The 16,323-nt window shown below is 43.7% G+C and overlaps 1 protein-coding gene across 2 annotated transcripts in view; it reads left to right on the top strand.

Annotated features, from left to right (window-relative positions):
- fbxo31 (F-box protein 31) overlaps positions 1 to 9,146 on the top strand; it is a 31,238-nt gene extending 22,092 nt beyond the window's left edge. For both annotated transcript variants that reach the window (XM_014148272.3, XM_014148271.3), the window contains 4 exons: positions 420 to 529; positions 893 to 1,046; positions 1,371 to 1,735; positions 5,361 to 9,146. In XM_014148272.3, the coding sequence (XP_014003747.1) occupies positions 420 to 529; positions 893 to 1,046; positions 1,371 to 1,735; positions 5,361 to 5,583 (852 nt within the window). In that variant the 3' untranslated portion in view covers positions 5,584 to 9,146. The remainder of the gene's footprint in view (positions 1 to 419; positions 530 to 892; positions 1,047 to 1,370; positions 1,736 to 5,360) is intronic.
- Positions 9,147 to 16,323: the final 7,177 nt, after the last annotated feature.

Below are 16,323 nucleotides of genomic sequence, written 5' to 3'. Positions count from 1 at the left end.
ATCCAGGTGTGGAAAGCTCTTAGACGCATTATCTCAGACACCACTGGCCCAATTTTGATGAAGATTAGATGAATGATTTGTCCTGCAATAGAGTTCTGGCATTTACAAAATTACACTGATTGGCCCAAGGGGGTAGCTATAGTAATTGACTGTATGTACGTTAGTCACACGCAATATCTTAGACAGCACTGGACTGATTTTGAGGAAACTTGGGTAAATGATGCATCTTGCCATAGAGATCCGTAATTTACAAAATTAGACTGATTGGCCCAAGGGGCGCTGCATCATTTTTGGTGGATGACATATTTGCTGTTGCCTTGTCTAAGATTTGGGTTGAATCAAGTCATTCAGATTTCAATAGGTAAATGAGGCACATCGGTAAGTGGGCGTGACCGGGGGTTTTGATGTTCTGTTGGCAGGAGTTCCGCACATGGCTGGAGGAGGAGTGGGGGAGGACACTGGAGGACATCTTCCATGAGCACATGCAGGAGCTCATTCTTATGAAGTTCATCTACACAAGCCAATACGAGTAGGTCTTCCTTATGATAGTATACCAGCCAATACGAGTATGTCTTCCATATTACATCTACTGTTTTAAACAATTTATGTAAATATTTTAATTTTGACACTATTGTTTCTTTTCTTTGTTTACTCTGGTCAGTGAAAGACCTAAAGAAATATCTAGCTGGCGGCTATGAATTAATTGTAATGTACATACATTTTCCTCAATGTGTCCCTATAATGCTTTAAGAGATGGGTCGCTAGGTGACTTGACACGTACCTCATTAATTCATTCTTCATTCAGTGATATTGTATTCTTTTTTAAGAGGTTGATATAAATCAGTTTTATGTAATTGGCTTCATGAATGTTGATGATGCTGTGTTCTGACAGTAACTGCCTGACGTACCGGCGGATCTACCTCCCCCCCCGGATGCCCTCTGACCTGCTGCAGCCGGGCCTGTTCAAAGGCACCTATGGCAGCCACGGCCTGGAGATCATCATGCTCAGTTTTCATGGGCCCTGCGCCAGGGCCACCAAGCTTACTGTCAGTCCCTCAACCCTACTGCTTCCACCCTACTGTTTCCAACTCCAACCTTCTTCCTAATGTTTTTTTTTATTTAATTTTATCCTTAAAGTAGTTGGTTGGCATTGAGTTAGGTGGGCAGAACACTATATTACAGGTGGCCTACATATTCCATTGTGTATTTAATAAAACCTTCAGTGTGATCTGTTCAGTTGGCATGAAGATATTTTGAAATTGAAAACAAAAGTCCTTATTACACGTTTGGGTAGTACCTCTTTCCTTTCAAAACGTTTTTCCCATTTTGTGCCTACTGAACATGCCCCTGCCCTTTCTCCTTCCTCCCAGGGGGACCCCAATGTCCCAGCAGGCCAGCTAACGCTTGACGTGGACCTGAACCGGCCTGTGTGCCTGCCGGACCTGGAGCACCAGCGCAGCATGGAAGAGCTGTCTCGCCTGGTGCTGGGGGTGCACGAGGAGGCGCAGCGGGAGGTGCAGAACCCAGACGTGGCCCCCCAGGGAGCTGCTTCAGAGGGGGCTGTGGCTGGTGGTGCTGGGGCAGCGGTACTGGAGTCGGCTATGGAAGCCCAGTCAGAGAGCCCCCAGCCTGCGTCCAGTAGCAGCAGCAGCGCTCCCTCGGAGGCCCAGCCTTTCGTCCTGCCTCTGGGGGTCATGACCCGCAATGAGGTTTACCCCCGAACCTGCAAGATATGGTGAGACCATTTATATCACACCTGTTCAGGTTGTTATTCACACATCCTCATATAGCCAAGAGTGCCAGGAAAATGTAGCTACATAATATAATAAAATGGTAATTTAGCAGACACTTTTCTCCAAATTGACTTAGTTTATGCATGTATTCAGTGCATGTGGAAATCACACAATTCAAGTGTTACAAGCACAACACTCCAGCCAACTGAACCATTGGATCACAACATGTGATACACCATCCAAAGTACTTTCAGAAAGTATTCATACCCACATTTTGTTGTTACAGCCTGAATTCAAAATAGATTAAATATTATTTTTTTCACCCATCTACACACAATACCCCATAATGACAATGTGAAAACATGTTTTCAAATGTATTGAAAATGAAACACAGAAATATCTAATTTACATAATTGTTCACACCCCTGAGTCAATACTTTGTAGAAGCACATTTGGCAGCGATTACAGCTGTGAGTCTTTCTGGGTAAATCTCTAAGAGATTTCCACACCTGGATTGTGCAACATTTGCCCATTTTATTATTTTCAATACTCTTCAAGCTCTGTCAAATTGGTTGTTGATCATTGCTAGACAACCATTTTCAGGTCTTGCCATAGATTTAAGTCAAAACTGTAACTCTGACTTACAGGAACATTCCCTGTCTACTTTGTAAGCAACTCCAGTGTAGATTTGGCCTTGTGTTTTACGTTATTGTCCTGCTGAAAGGTGAATTCATCTCCCAGTGTCTGACGGAAAGAAGACTGAACCAGGTTTTCCTCTTGGATTTTGTACTAAGCTCCTTTCAGTTTATTTTTTTTGTCCTGAAAAACTCCCCAGTCTTTAACGATTACAAGCATACCCATAACATTGCAGCCACCACTATGCTTGAAAATATGGAGAGTGGTACTCAGCAATGTGTTGTATTGGATTTGCCCCAAACATAACACTTTCTATTCAGGATAAAAAGTTAATTGCTTTTTTTTTTTAAAGTATTACGTTAGTGTCTTGTTGCAAACAGTTTTGGAATATTTGTATTCTATACAGTCTTCCTTCTTTCAACTCTGTCAATTAGGATAGTATTGTGGAGTAACTACAATGTTGATCCTTTCTCAGTTTATTACAGACAACAAAATCATTGGGCTCATGGTGAAATCCCTGAGTGGTTTTCTTCCTCTCTGGCAACTGTGTTAGGAAGGACGCCTGTATCTTTGTAGTGACTGGGTGTATTGATACACCATCCAAAGTGTAATGAATAACTTCACCATGCTCAAAGGGATATTCAATGTCTGCTTTTATTATTTGTACCCATCTACTAATAGGGGCCATTCTTTGAGGCATTGGAAAACCTCCCTGGTCTTTGTGGTTGAATCTGTTTAGCAGAGAGAACAGTCTATGACTAGGGTGGCTGGAGTCTTTGACAATTTTTAGGGCCTTCCTCTGACACCGCCTGGTATAGAGGTCCTGGATGGCAAGAAGCTTGGCCTCAGTGATGTACTGAGCCGTACACACTACCCTGTTTGGTGCCTTGCGGTCGGAGGCCGAGCAGTCGCCATACCAGGCAATGATGCAACCCGTCAGAATGCTCTCGATGGTTCAGCTGTAAAACCTTTGACGATCTGAGGACCCATGCCAAATCTTTTCAGTCTTCTGAGGGGGAATAGGTTTGCGGATGTGTTGTTACCTACCCTTACCACCTGGGGGCGGTCCGTCAGGAATTCCAGGATCCAGTTGCAGAGGGAGCTGTTTAGTCCCAGGGTCCTTAGCTTAGTGATGAGCTTTTAGGGCACTATGGTGTTGAAAGCTGAGCTGCAGTCAATGAATAGCATTCTCACATAGGTATTCCTTTTGTCCAGATGTGAAGTGCAATAGAGATTGCATCATCTGTGGATCTGTTGGGGTGGTATGCAAATTGGAGTTGGTGTAGGGTTTCTGGGATAATGGTGTTGATGTTAGCCATGACCAGCCTTTCAAAGCACTTAACGGCTACAGACGAGTGTGTGCTACGGGTCGGTAGTCATTTAGGCAGGTTACCTTAGTGTTCTTGGGCACAGGGACTATGGTGGTCTGCTTGAAACATGTTGGTATTAGAGACTCGGACAGGGAGAGGTTGAAAATGTTAGTGAAGACACTTGCCAGTTGGTCAGCGTATGCTCGGAGTACAAGTCCTGGTAATCCGTCTGTCCCTGCGACCTTGTGAATGTTAACCTGTTTGAAGGTCTTACTCACATCGGCTGTGTAGAGAGTGATCACACAGTCGCCCAGAACAGCTGATGCTCTCATGCATCAGCTGTGTTACTTGCCTCGAAGCGAGCATAGAAGTTATTTAGCTCGTTTGGTAGGCTCTTGTTACTGGGCAGCTCTCGGCTGTGCTTCCTTTTTGTGTTCGGTAATAGTTTGCAAGCCCTGCCACATCCGACGTGCGTTGGAGCCGGTGTAGTATGATTCGATCTTAGTCCTGTATTGACCCTTTGCCTGTTTGATTGTTCATCGGAGGGCATAGCGGGATTTCTTATAAGCTTCCCGGTTAGAGTCTCGCTCCTTGAAAGCGGCAGCTCTACCCTATTGCTCAGTGCGATTGTTGCCTGTAATCCATGGCTTCTGGTTGGGGTATGTACGTACAGTCACTGTGGGGATGACGTCATCAATGCACTTATTGATGAAACCAATGACTGATGTGGTGTGCTCCTCAATGCCATCGGAAGAATCCCGGAACCTATTCCAGTCTGTGCTAGCAAAAATGTCCTGTAGTTTAGCATCTGCCTCATCTGACCACTTTTTTTTATAGACTGAGTCACTGGTGCTTCTTGCTTTAATTTTTGCTTGTAAGCAGGAATCAGGAGGATAGAATTATGGTCAGATTTGCCAAATGGAGGGTGAGGGAAAGCTTTGTATACGTCTCAGTGTGTGGAGTAAAGGTGGTCTAGAGTTATTTTTTTTCCCCCTCTGGTTGCACATTTAACATGCTGATAGAAATGAGGCAAAATTGATTTAAGTGTCCCTGTATTAAAGTCCCCGGCCACTAGGAGCGCCGCCTCTGGAATAGTGGTTTCCTGTTTGCATATAGCCGTATACAGCTCATTGAGTGCGGTCTGAGTGTTAGCATCGGTTTGTGGTGGTAAATAGAAAGCTACAAAGAATATAGATGAGAACTCTAGGTAGATAGCGTGGTCTACAGCTTATCATGAGATACTCTACCTCAGAGACTTCCTTAGATATTGTGCACCAGCTGTTGTTTACAAATATGCCTAGGCCCCCGCTCTGTGTCTTACCAGAGGCTGCTGTTCTAGCCTGCCGATACAGGGATGAGGGCCTGTACGGGTGTTTGGAGTATATCCTTCCTGTCTTACTCATTAAAGAAAAACTCTTCATCCAACTCTAGCACTGCGATGCAGTGCCTTAGACTGCTGCGCCACTGGGGAGGCCAATTTGGCAACATTTTATTCCACTTTGACATTATGGGGTATTGTGTGTGTAAACCAGTGGGAAAAAATCCAATTTAATCCATTTTAATTTCCGGCTGTAACAATAAAATGTGGAAAAAGTCAAGTGGTGTGAATACTTTCTGAAGGCACCGTATGCTACGCAACAGGAAATCATGTTTAATTTATTTGTTTTTTCATTGATTTCAGCTTCTACGGGACGGGCCTGATTGCCGGCCATGGCTTCACAAGTCCGGAGCGCACACCGGGCCTGTTTGTCCTGTTCGACGAAGACCACTTCGGCTTCATCTGGCTAGAGCTCAAGTCGTTCAGCCTTTACAGCCGCCTGACGGACCGGCTGGCCCACGCCTATGCCCCCGACATGGAGCGCTTTGAGGCCATGCTGCGCAACATGCAGTCTTGGACATCCTGATGGGGCAGACAGACACACGCTTACCTAAACCCCCTACACACATCCCGAGTGTTGACCGCACATGGAAAACATTTGGGAACCTAGTTGTAACCTATAACTAAGGCCCGTTGTTTCTTTCTGATCAGGTTATGTGGTTAGGCAAAACTCTTGGCCTTAATTATCACTCATGTATGTATATCTTTCCCATATAGAACCTCAAAATGCTTACACACAGAAAATACCCATATTTACAACCCCTGTAGAATCTCTCTCTACTCTACACAGCTTCACAATCCCAAATCACCTCCACACTGTCCCACACATTTCTGGCCCTGGCCAGAAACAACCTTTTGCCCTACCCCCTAGGCACCTGAAGTATCCTTGCTCCCTGTACCATGTTTCCCCTCTTTTCACCTCCACACGACATCGGTATCTCTGCTGCGGCATACCCAGAGGTCAAGGCTTCCTTAACAGCTTCTTGTTATTAATTTTTAAACCAGAGAAGAGGATATTACTTTTCATCCCACAAACCCCGGAACAAACGCTCCGTGCCTCTGAGTCTTAATGTATACACCATGTCTGTATTGCCTAATGCTACAGTGCCTTGCAAAGTATTCATCCCCTTGGCGTTTTTCATTTTGTTGATTTACAACCTTTAATTTAAAAACATTTTTATTTCGATGTCGTAATTGACATGCAGAAAATAGTCAAAATTGGGAAAGTGAAATTAAAGAAATAGGTTGAATTTATTTTTTATTAAATAACAGAAAAGTGGTGCGTGCATATGTATTCACCCCCTTTGCTATGAATCCCCTAAAAAAGATCTGGTGCAACCAATTACCCTCAGAAGTCACATAATTAGTTAGAGTGTACACAAGTGGACTTTATTTAAGTGTCACATGATATCAGTATATATACACCTGTTCTGAAAGGCCCCAGAGTCTGCAACACCACAAAGCAAGGGGCACCACCAAGCAAGCGGCACCATGAAGACCAAGGAACTGTCCAAACGGGTCAGGGACAAAGTTGTGAAGACGTACAGATCAGGGTTGGGTTATAAAAAAATATCTGAAACTTTGAACATCCCACAGAGCACCATTTAAATCCATTGCACCATTTAAATCCATTATTAAAAAATGGAAAGAATATGGCACCACAACAAACCTGCCAAGACAGGGTTGTCCACCAAAACTCATGGACCAGGCAACGAGGGCATTAATCAGAGAGGCAACAAAGAGACCAAAGATAACCCTGAAGGAGCTGTAACGCTTCACAGGGAGATTGGAGTATCTGTCCATAGGACCACTTTAAGCTGTACACTCCACAGAGCTGGGCTTTACGGAAGAGTTGCCATAAAAAAGCCATTGCTTAAAGAAAAAAATAAGAAAACACATTTGGTGTTCGCCAAAAGGCATGTGGGAGACTCCCCAGACATATGGAAGAAGGTACTCTGGTCAGATGAGACTAACATTTCTGGTGCAAACCCAAAACCTCATCACTCCGAGACTACCATCCCACAGTGAAGCATGGTGGTGGCAGCATCATGCTGTGGGGATGTTATTCATCGGCAGGGACTGAGAAACTGGTCAGAATTGAAAGAATGATGGATGGCGCTAAATACAGGGAAATTCTTGAGGGAAACCTGTTTGTCTTCCAGAGATTTGAGACTGGGACGGAGGTTCACCTTCCAGCAGGACAATGACCCTAAGCATACTGCTAAAGCAACACTCGAGTGGTTTATGTGGAAACATTTAAATGTCTTGGAATGGCCTAGTCAAAGCCCAGACCTCAATCCAATTGAGAAGCTGTGGTGTGACTTAAAGATTGCTGTACACCAGTGGAACCCATCCAACTTGAAGGAGCTGGAGCAGTTTTTCCTTGAAGAATGGGCAAAAATCCCAGTGGCTAGATGTGCCAAGCTTATAGAGACATACCCCAAGAGACTTGCAGCTGTAATTGCTGCAAAAGGTGGCTCTACCAAGTATTGACTTTGGGGGGTGGTGACTAGTTATGCACGCTCTAGTTTTCAGTTTTTTTTTCTTATTTCTTGCTTGTTTCACAATAAATATTTTGCATCTTCAAAGTGGTAGGCATGTTGTGTAAATCAAATAATACAACCTCCCCCCCCCAAAATCTATTTTAATTCCAGGTTGTAAGGCAACAAAAACGGAAAAATGCTAAGGGGGTGAATACTTTTGCAAGCCACTGTAAGAGAAGTGAATGGGATTTCTACTAAAGCTGTTATTTTTTTAATGATTTTGTTTGGATGCATGCTGTATTTTCAGTTTAATGCCACCTGTTTCCAACACTCTTATTCACAATCTGAGACACTTTTGGTTTGCTGTATATTAGTGTGTACATTGCTCTTAGTTTGGTTCACAGGTGGCATTATGGTATTAGAAAAGATTGCATCTCTGGTGCTTTTACTCTTTTCGTCACATGGTCAAGGAAAATATGTAATATTTTAATATTACCATATTACACAGTTGTGCATTTGCATATCAGAAATTACAGCTTTTTATTTTCTAAATACTTCTGATGGATAGTATGTAGTAAAATGGAACTATTTAATGACTGGATGTTTCAACATTTTAGTATTTTTTACATGTTGGCAAAGAGCTTACGCTGTACTGTAGCTGTATCAGCCATTCGTAGTTAGACTGATAGCATATTGCCCTATTTGATGCTTTTAACAGGATGTTATAAAGATATCGCAACACCCGTTAAGATAATGGCCATTTGCAAAACATTGTACAACACAAAATGCTATTCAAGGTACTCATCTTTATTCCCATTTGGACCCCAGGAAGAGTAGCTGCTGCTGCCTTGGTAGTAGCTAATGGGAATCCTACTGAATACTAAATCATACTGTACATTTACGTTGCGAAAAGTGTATGACTGTCTCCCATGGCCTGACGGTGGCACCCAGGGGCTCTTCTCTTTCAAGTGCACTTTTCTGGGCAGTACAGTGGATGGTTATGTCTCAACTCCTCTATGGATTCCTTTCCTTGATCCCTTTCATTCATGACCACGAATGGCTGAAAGGACTGGAAGGGTTTTCCACCATATTGCTTTCACCCATCTTCTCCTGATGACGGGTCAGTGATCATGGAGGGCAGGACATAAGGAAAGGAAGCTAAGTTGATAGTATTGAGACAGTCAATAACTCAGAGGCTTCATTCAAAGCAGGTCTTTTGTATCAGACTGCAGCTTTACTAACGTTTAAAAAAAAAAAAAAACTAGAGAGTAAAGAAGTAATATATAATAATGAATGGAACCTATTTAATAAGCATATTTTAAATATTTTTATTTTTGAGACAACTGTAGAAATATTTGCATCATCACTTGGTTGATTTGAGTTTTGTAAGCAATGTCGCTCATCTGTTGTGTAAGTAACGCTTCTGTGGTCAGCTGTTTAAATGAAGCACCTTTGTAAATTGAGTCTTGCGCTTTGTAAATCGTCAATCCCAGAGGCACAACCCTGCTTGAAACTGTTAGACCTGTTGAACTGCTCACTCTGACTTCAGGTAGTTTTGCAGTTTAAGCGTCCTTTCTCTTCACAATAATAAAACAAAATAACTCCTTTTCGCTTCTGTTTTTCCTTTTTCACACGTTTTGGAGCATAGCTTAAGGTAACCAGTCCAACCATTATGCATAATAATACGGTCCACACACAAAGGTGATTTCCTAGATTTTGTTTCATTTGAGTATAGGCTAGAGTCAGACCAATTATGCACCAAAGACATCTTAAATCAGTTTTGTTAAATTGCCAAGCGTAAAATTTAGTCGGCTATGTATTGTATAATGGCACAATCCAAATATTTTTTTATTTTGTCTGGGGGCTTGGGCTCAAGGTCTAATATACAAATGGGTGTTTGGAATGAATAATCACCTTTTGAAAGCACTGTGCATTTAGTTGTTAGGTTTTGAAACAACATCCACAATGACCATGTTTTCCTATCAGTTTCAACCGGTTAAACTTCTTTCTTCAAATTGGTTAATCACAGTGAGGCAAGTTTTAAAATAAAATTGTATTTGTCACATGTGCCGAATACAACGTGTAGACCTTACAGTGAAATGCTTACAAGCCCTCAACCAACACATTTTTCTTAAAACTGCATTGTTAAGTAAAAAGTAGTAAGAAAGAAAAGTAAAAAAGAATTAAAGAGCAGCAGTAACATGACGAGAGGCTATATACACGGTCAAGTTTTAGAACACCTGCTCATTCAAGGGTTTTTCTTTATTTTACAATTTTCTACATTGTAGATTAATAGTGAAGACATCAAAACTATGAAATAGCACATACGGAATCATGTTGTAACCAAAAAAAGTGTTAATTAAATAAAAATATATTTAGCCACCCTCAAGTAGCTACCCTTTGTCTTAATGACAGCTTTGCACAAGCTTGGCATTCTCTCAACCAGCTTCACCTGGAATGCTTTTCCAACAGTCTTGAAGGAGTTCCCACATATGCTGAGCACTTGTTGGCTGCTTTCCTTCACTCTGGTCCAACTCATCCCAAGCCATCTCAATTGGGTTGAGGTCGGGGAATTGTGGAGGCCAGGTCATCTGATGCAGCACTCCATCACTCTCCTTCTTGGTAAAATAGCCCTTATACATCCTGGAGGTGTGTTGGGTCATTGTCCTGTTGAAAAACAAATGATAGTCCCACTAAGCCCAAAACAGATGGGAAGATGTATCGCTGCAGAATGCTGTGGTAGCCATGCTGGTTAAGTGAGCCTTGAATTCTAAATAAATCACTGACAGTGTCACCAGCAAAGCAACCCCACACTATAACAGCTCCTCCATGCTTTACGGTGGGAAATACACACGCGGAGACCATCTGTTCACCCTCACCACATCTCACAAAGACACTGCGGTTCGAACCAAAAATCTCCAATTTGGACTCCAGACCAAAGGACAAATTTCTACCGGTCTAATGTTCATGGCTCATGTTTCTTTGCCCAACCAAGTCTCTTCTTCTTATTGGTGTTCTTTAGTAGTGGTTTCTTTGCAGCAGTTCGACCATGAAGGCCCGATTCCTCTGAACAGTTGATGTTGAGATACTTGAACTCTGTGAAGCATTTCTTTGGGCTGCAATTTCTGAGGCTGGTAATTCTAATGAACTTATCCTCATCAGCAGAGGTAACTCTGAGTCTTCCATTCCTGTGGCGGTCCTCATGAGAGCCAGTTTCATCATAGCGCTTGATAGTGCGACTGCACTTGAAGAAACTTTCAAAGTTCTTAAAATGTTCCGCATTGAATGACCTTCATTGTAACGCCCTGGCCATAGAGAGGGGTTTTTGTTCTTTATTTTGGTTAGGCCAGGGTGTTACATTGGGTGGGCGTTCTATTTTCCTTTCTCTATTTTTGTATTTCTTTGTTTTGGGCCGTGTGTGGCTCCCAATCAGGCACAGCTGAAGCTCGTTGTTGCTGATTGGGAGTCACACATAAGGAGCATGTTTTTCCTTTGGGTTTTGTGGGTAATTGTTTCTGTTTAGATTTTCCTAACAGGACTGTTTTGCTGTCGTGTTTTTGTTCATTTTTGTAGTGTTCTCTTTTGTTCTAATTAAATTCCAAGATGAACACTAACTCCGCTGCACCTTGGTCTCTCTCTCACGACAGCCCTTACAGAATTACCCACCAACAACGGACCAAGCAGCGGAGGAAGGAGCAGCACAAGGAGAGGCACCAGGAGAAAAGCTATCTGGTGTCGTGGACTTGGGAGGAAATCCTGGACGGGAAAGGACCATGGGCTCAAGCTGGGGATTATCGCCGCCCGCAGTGGGAGATCGAGGCGGCGAGAGCTTAGAGGCGCTGGTATGAGGAAAGGGAGCGCAACGGACACGGGAGGCAGCGGCACACGGGGAGATTGGCGGAGTCAGGCGGTAGACCTGAGCCAACTCCCCGTGCTTACCGGAAGCAGCGTGGTGCTGGTAAGACACCGTGTTATGCTGTGGAGTGCACGGTGTCCCCAGTGCACGGTGTCCCCAGTGCGCTACATACCAGCCCCCGCAAGTGCCATGCGAGTGCAGGCATCGAGCCAGGGCGGATGGTGCCAGCTCAGCACGTCTGGTCTCCAGTGCATCTCCTCGGTCCAGGTTATCCTGCGCCGGCATTGCGCACTGTGTCTCCAGAGTGCTGGGAGGGTCCAGTTCGCCCAATGCCTGCTCTCCGCCCGTGCCAGGCCAAAGTGGGCATTCAGCCAGGAGTGTGGGTAAAGAGCGTCGGTACCAGAACTCCAGTGCTCCCCCACAGCCCGGTTTATCCTGTGCCTCCTCCTCGGACCAGGCCTCCAGTGGGTCTCCCCATCCTGGTCCGTCCTGTGCCACCTCCCAGGACTAGGCCTCCAGTGGGTCTCCCCATCCTGGTCAGTCCTGTGCCTGCTCCACGGACCAGGCCTCCCCATCCTGGTCCGTCCTGTGCCTCCTCCTAGGACTAGGCCTCCAGTGGGTCTCGCCAGTCCGGAGCCACCAGAGCCGCCCGCCAGTCCGGAGCCGCCAGAGCCGCCCGCCAGTCCGGAGCCGCCAGAGCCGCCCGCCAGTCCGGAGCCGCCAGAGCCGCCCGCCAGTCAGGAGCCGCCAGAGCCGCCCGCCAGTCAGGAGCAGTCAGAGCCGCCCGCCAGCCCGGTGAGTCCTGTGCCTACGCCTAGGGCCAGGCCTCTTTCAAGTTTAAGCCTCGTTACAAGTGCTTAAACTTGTAACGAGGCTTCATGGGATTTATTGTATCATAAAGTAATGTGGTTTTGTTGCATCTAATGGCAGTGTTCGTGATAAACAAACGCAAGGAGACACTTGTGGATTCGACAGCTCCAATGCAGTTCCGACACCGCCAAAACAAAAGCTATGCTGGTGTCGGCTAGTACAGATCTGATCAAATCTAGCCCTGTGTTGGAGTTTGTAGTGGCTGTTTAAACTGATCCAAACTGATCCATGAATTACACTTTCTACTGGCTCGGAATACTTTGTGTCCTTGACTTCCAAACTTACTGCTGTGGAAGCCTGCTTTTGTAAGAGCAGGAATGGTAAACATAGCATCCCCAAACAGCTTAGTGAATACATCATGGTTTTTCACCTGATTTACAGAGGTTCCCAGGTATTCATCTGCTATCAGCTCTGTTATCCACTGATCCTTTGGCTGAAGGAGACAACCATTTAGTGTAGCCACATTTTTATCTGTGCAATGTCTTGGCAGGTGTGACTGCAGTCTCTTACATCAGGGTAGAATAATGCCAGAAAAGGCATGACCTGCTCCCGGTCAATTCCATCCACCCAACCAGGAATTAACAGTGAAGGAAAAGCAGCCATCAAGTGCTCAGCATATGTGAGAACTCCTTCCAGATGGTTGGAAAGCATTCCAGGTGAAGCTAGTTGAGAGAATGCCAAGAGTGTGCAAAGCTCTCATCAAGGCAAAGGGTGACTACTTTGAAGAATCTCAAATATAAAATATATTTGGTTACTACATGATTCCATATGTGTTATTTCAAAGTTTTGATGTTTTCACTATTATGCTACAATGTAGAAAATAGTACAACTAAAGAAAAACCCTGGAATGAGTATGCGTGACCAAACCTTTGACTGGTACAGTATGTAGATAAGTAAATAACTCCATTACTATGCAATTGCTAAAGAATTTTATAACATGTTAATAGCCTAAAGATGTTACTACAGTTGTTTAAAGATATTCCTAAATAGCTGAAATAACAACTGAATGTTTTTTTCAGCTTAATATTGCGGAAAGAATATTGCTTCCATCAATGTAATTGTCTTCATCATTTCCAATCCCCCATATATTTTTGGGGGTAAATATATATATCCATACATGCATGCATACATATACACATATATACATACACATACCTATATAGACATACATACTTTTTAAAAGAATATACCTTTATTATTATTCCCCGCAAACCCTACCACCCTTCCCCCAATTGGAGTAAACTAATAAACACTTCGGCTTTTACCTTCAATTTATTCATCTTATACATATTTTACAGACACAGTCTATTTTACAATAGTTATTTTTTGTTTGTTTTTAGTCCTTCCTCTATTTCTGATGTCCATCCAGTTTGATTTCTATTTGTAACTGCTATTTCACAAAAGTTATGAACCAATATACATTTTACAGACCCCGTATGTTTTACATTGTTTATCTTGTTATTAGTCCCACCCTTCAGCTCCATTTAACCCTTCCCATCTATCTCTCAACATCATCCATTTCAGATTTCTATTTGCCATATATTTTTCAACTGTGCTGTGATGCTTCACAAAACAATTGAACCTTTCTATTCTCATAGCTTCTACAGATTGTAAATTAAAAATAAACATTTTTGCTAAAATAATATTATATTACTGATTGATTGACTATGGCTTTTCAAATCACCCAGTATTGCTATCTGCAGCGTTAGTTCTAGGCAAATGTTGCAATTCTTCAGCCATTCCTGGACCTGTGACCAAAAACGAGCTACATATGGACAATACCAAAATAAATGATCTAATGACTCTGCCTCCTCACAGCAGAATCTGCAGAGCTGGGAAGATTGTATCCCTCATATATATAACATCCTATTAGTTGCAAGAATTTTGTATAGTAATTTAAATATAAAAATTTGAAGTTTTGAATCCACCGTTGTTTTGCATATGAATTCATTAACCATGTGTCATGAAATGGGTACATTGAAAATCTCTTCCCAACTATTTTGCAATTTATATGGCACAGCTGTCAGTTTTTTGGTCCTTAAATGAAATTAGTATATGTTTTTATTTATCACACTTTTAACCATTTATGTTCTTTAATACAGGGCCGACATACAAGTTCCTTACTTTTTTCCCCTTCTACTTGCCTCTTCCATTTTTGTGGTAATGCTGCAATTAATTGGTTGTAATTTTTGGGTAAGGACCCATTTGATTATTGGGGTTGTTCTTTGCAAAAGTGTAAAATGGATGAACATTTAAGAAGTCAATAAACAAGTGAACTCTTACCCATGTCCCTTCCGCCAGAGGGCACATGCACTATATTGAGCTGGACAATAAATGTCCTGATATGCTCACATTCCAGTCTTGCAAAATCTAAGTTGATTACAAAATAGAGGAATAACTAGTGTGTCATAGCGACATTTATAAACTGGGTGGTTCGAGCCCTGAATGCTGATTGGCTGAAAGCCGTGGTATAGCAGACCGTATACTATGGGTATGACAAAACAAAGAATTTTACTGCACTTATATGTTGGTAACCAGTTTATAATAGCAATAAGGCTCCTCTGGGGGATGTGATATATGGCCAATATACCATGGCTAAGAGCTGTGTCCTAGCACTCCGTGTTGCGACGTTCCTAAGAATAGCCCTTAGCTGCGCTATATTTGCCATATACCACCCCCCCAGGCCTTATTGCTTAACTATATTCATAAACAAAGATACAATTAAAAAACAGACTATAATAACATCAAAAGATATGTCGATGTTGGCAGATAACTTTAAAATGTGCCTCTTTTGGCGGTCACAAGAGTAGCTGCAGCAGCTAATGGGGATCCATAATAAATACAAATACTAAACATTATGTTGCAGTTGCTGATAATGGCAAATTCCTCAGTCTCTAAACAAAAGAAAGACCATCTTAGACACACATCTAGAGGAAATAAGAACTCACAATACTATGTTGTCAGCAAATTAAGAAGTGTAACCAAACATGGTACTCATATTAAGACGCTTTGTTAAGTTGTTGAATGTGGAAATGAGGAAAGGTTTCCCAGCCTCATCCAACAACATCTAACTGGAGACAGATGTATTTGTCCAGGTCAGTTGGAACTGAAGCTGGTGGCTGGGTCTCTGTCATCCCTGCCTCGATCTCTGGTGGCTGGGTCTCTGTCATCCCTGCCTCGATCTCTGGTGGCTGAGTCTCTGCCATCCCTGCCTCGATCTCTGGTGGCTGGGTCTCTGCCATCCCTGCCTCGATCTCTGGTGACTGGGTCTCTGCCATCCCTGCCTAGATCTCTGGTGGCTGGGTCTCTGCCATCCCTGCCTCGATCTCTGGTGGCTGGGTCTCTGCCATCCCTGCCTCGATCTCTGGTGGCTGAGTCTCTGCCATCCCTGCCTCGATCTCTGGTGACTGGGTCTCTGTCATCCCTGCCTCGATCTCTGGTGACTGGGTCTCTGCCATCCCTGCCTCGATCTCCAGTGGCTGGGTCTCTGTCATCCCTGCCTCGATCTCTGGTGGCTGGGTCTCTGCCATCCCTGCCTCGATCTCCGGTGACTGGGTCTCTGTCATCCCTGCCTCAATCTCTGGTGGCTGGGTCTCTGCCATCCCTGCCTCAATCAATGGTGGCTGGGTCTCTGCCCTCCCTGCCTCAATCTCTGGTGGCTGGGTCTCTGCCATCCCTGCCTCAATCAATGGTGGCTGGGTCTCTGCCATCCCTGCCTCAATCAATGGTGGCTGGGTCTCTGCCATCCCTGCCTCAATCAATGGTGGCTGGGTCTCTGTATCCCTGCCTTGGTTGCTGGTGAGTGGGTGGCAGGAGTTGTCCTCTTATGATCCTTAGAGTTAAGAATATTGGTGTGCTTTGTTGTAACCAGTTGGCCTGGCTGAGAGTGGGGTCCGATTACAGAAGATATAGATACTCACTCAGGAGTTGTAGAATGGGGACACAACAACAGATATAAGTTTCCCGAAACTCCAGTTAATTGCACAGATGCAGTGGTACAAGTCAGTGGGGGCTCTAGCTGCAGCTCCATTGGATAAGAGCTCAACGGTGACACAGA

Source organism: Salmo salar, chromosome 16 (genome assembly GCF_965601325.2).
Source record: "Salmo salar chromosome 16, fSalSal1, whole genome shotgun sequence".
In the NCBI taxonomy this organism is placed as follows: Eukaryota; Metazoa; Chordata; class Actinopteri; order Salmoniformes; family Salmonidae; genus Salmo; species Salmo salar.
This window is presented reverse-complemented; position numbering and strand designations above follow the sequence as displayed.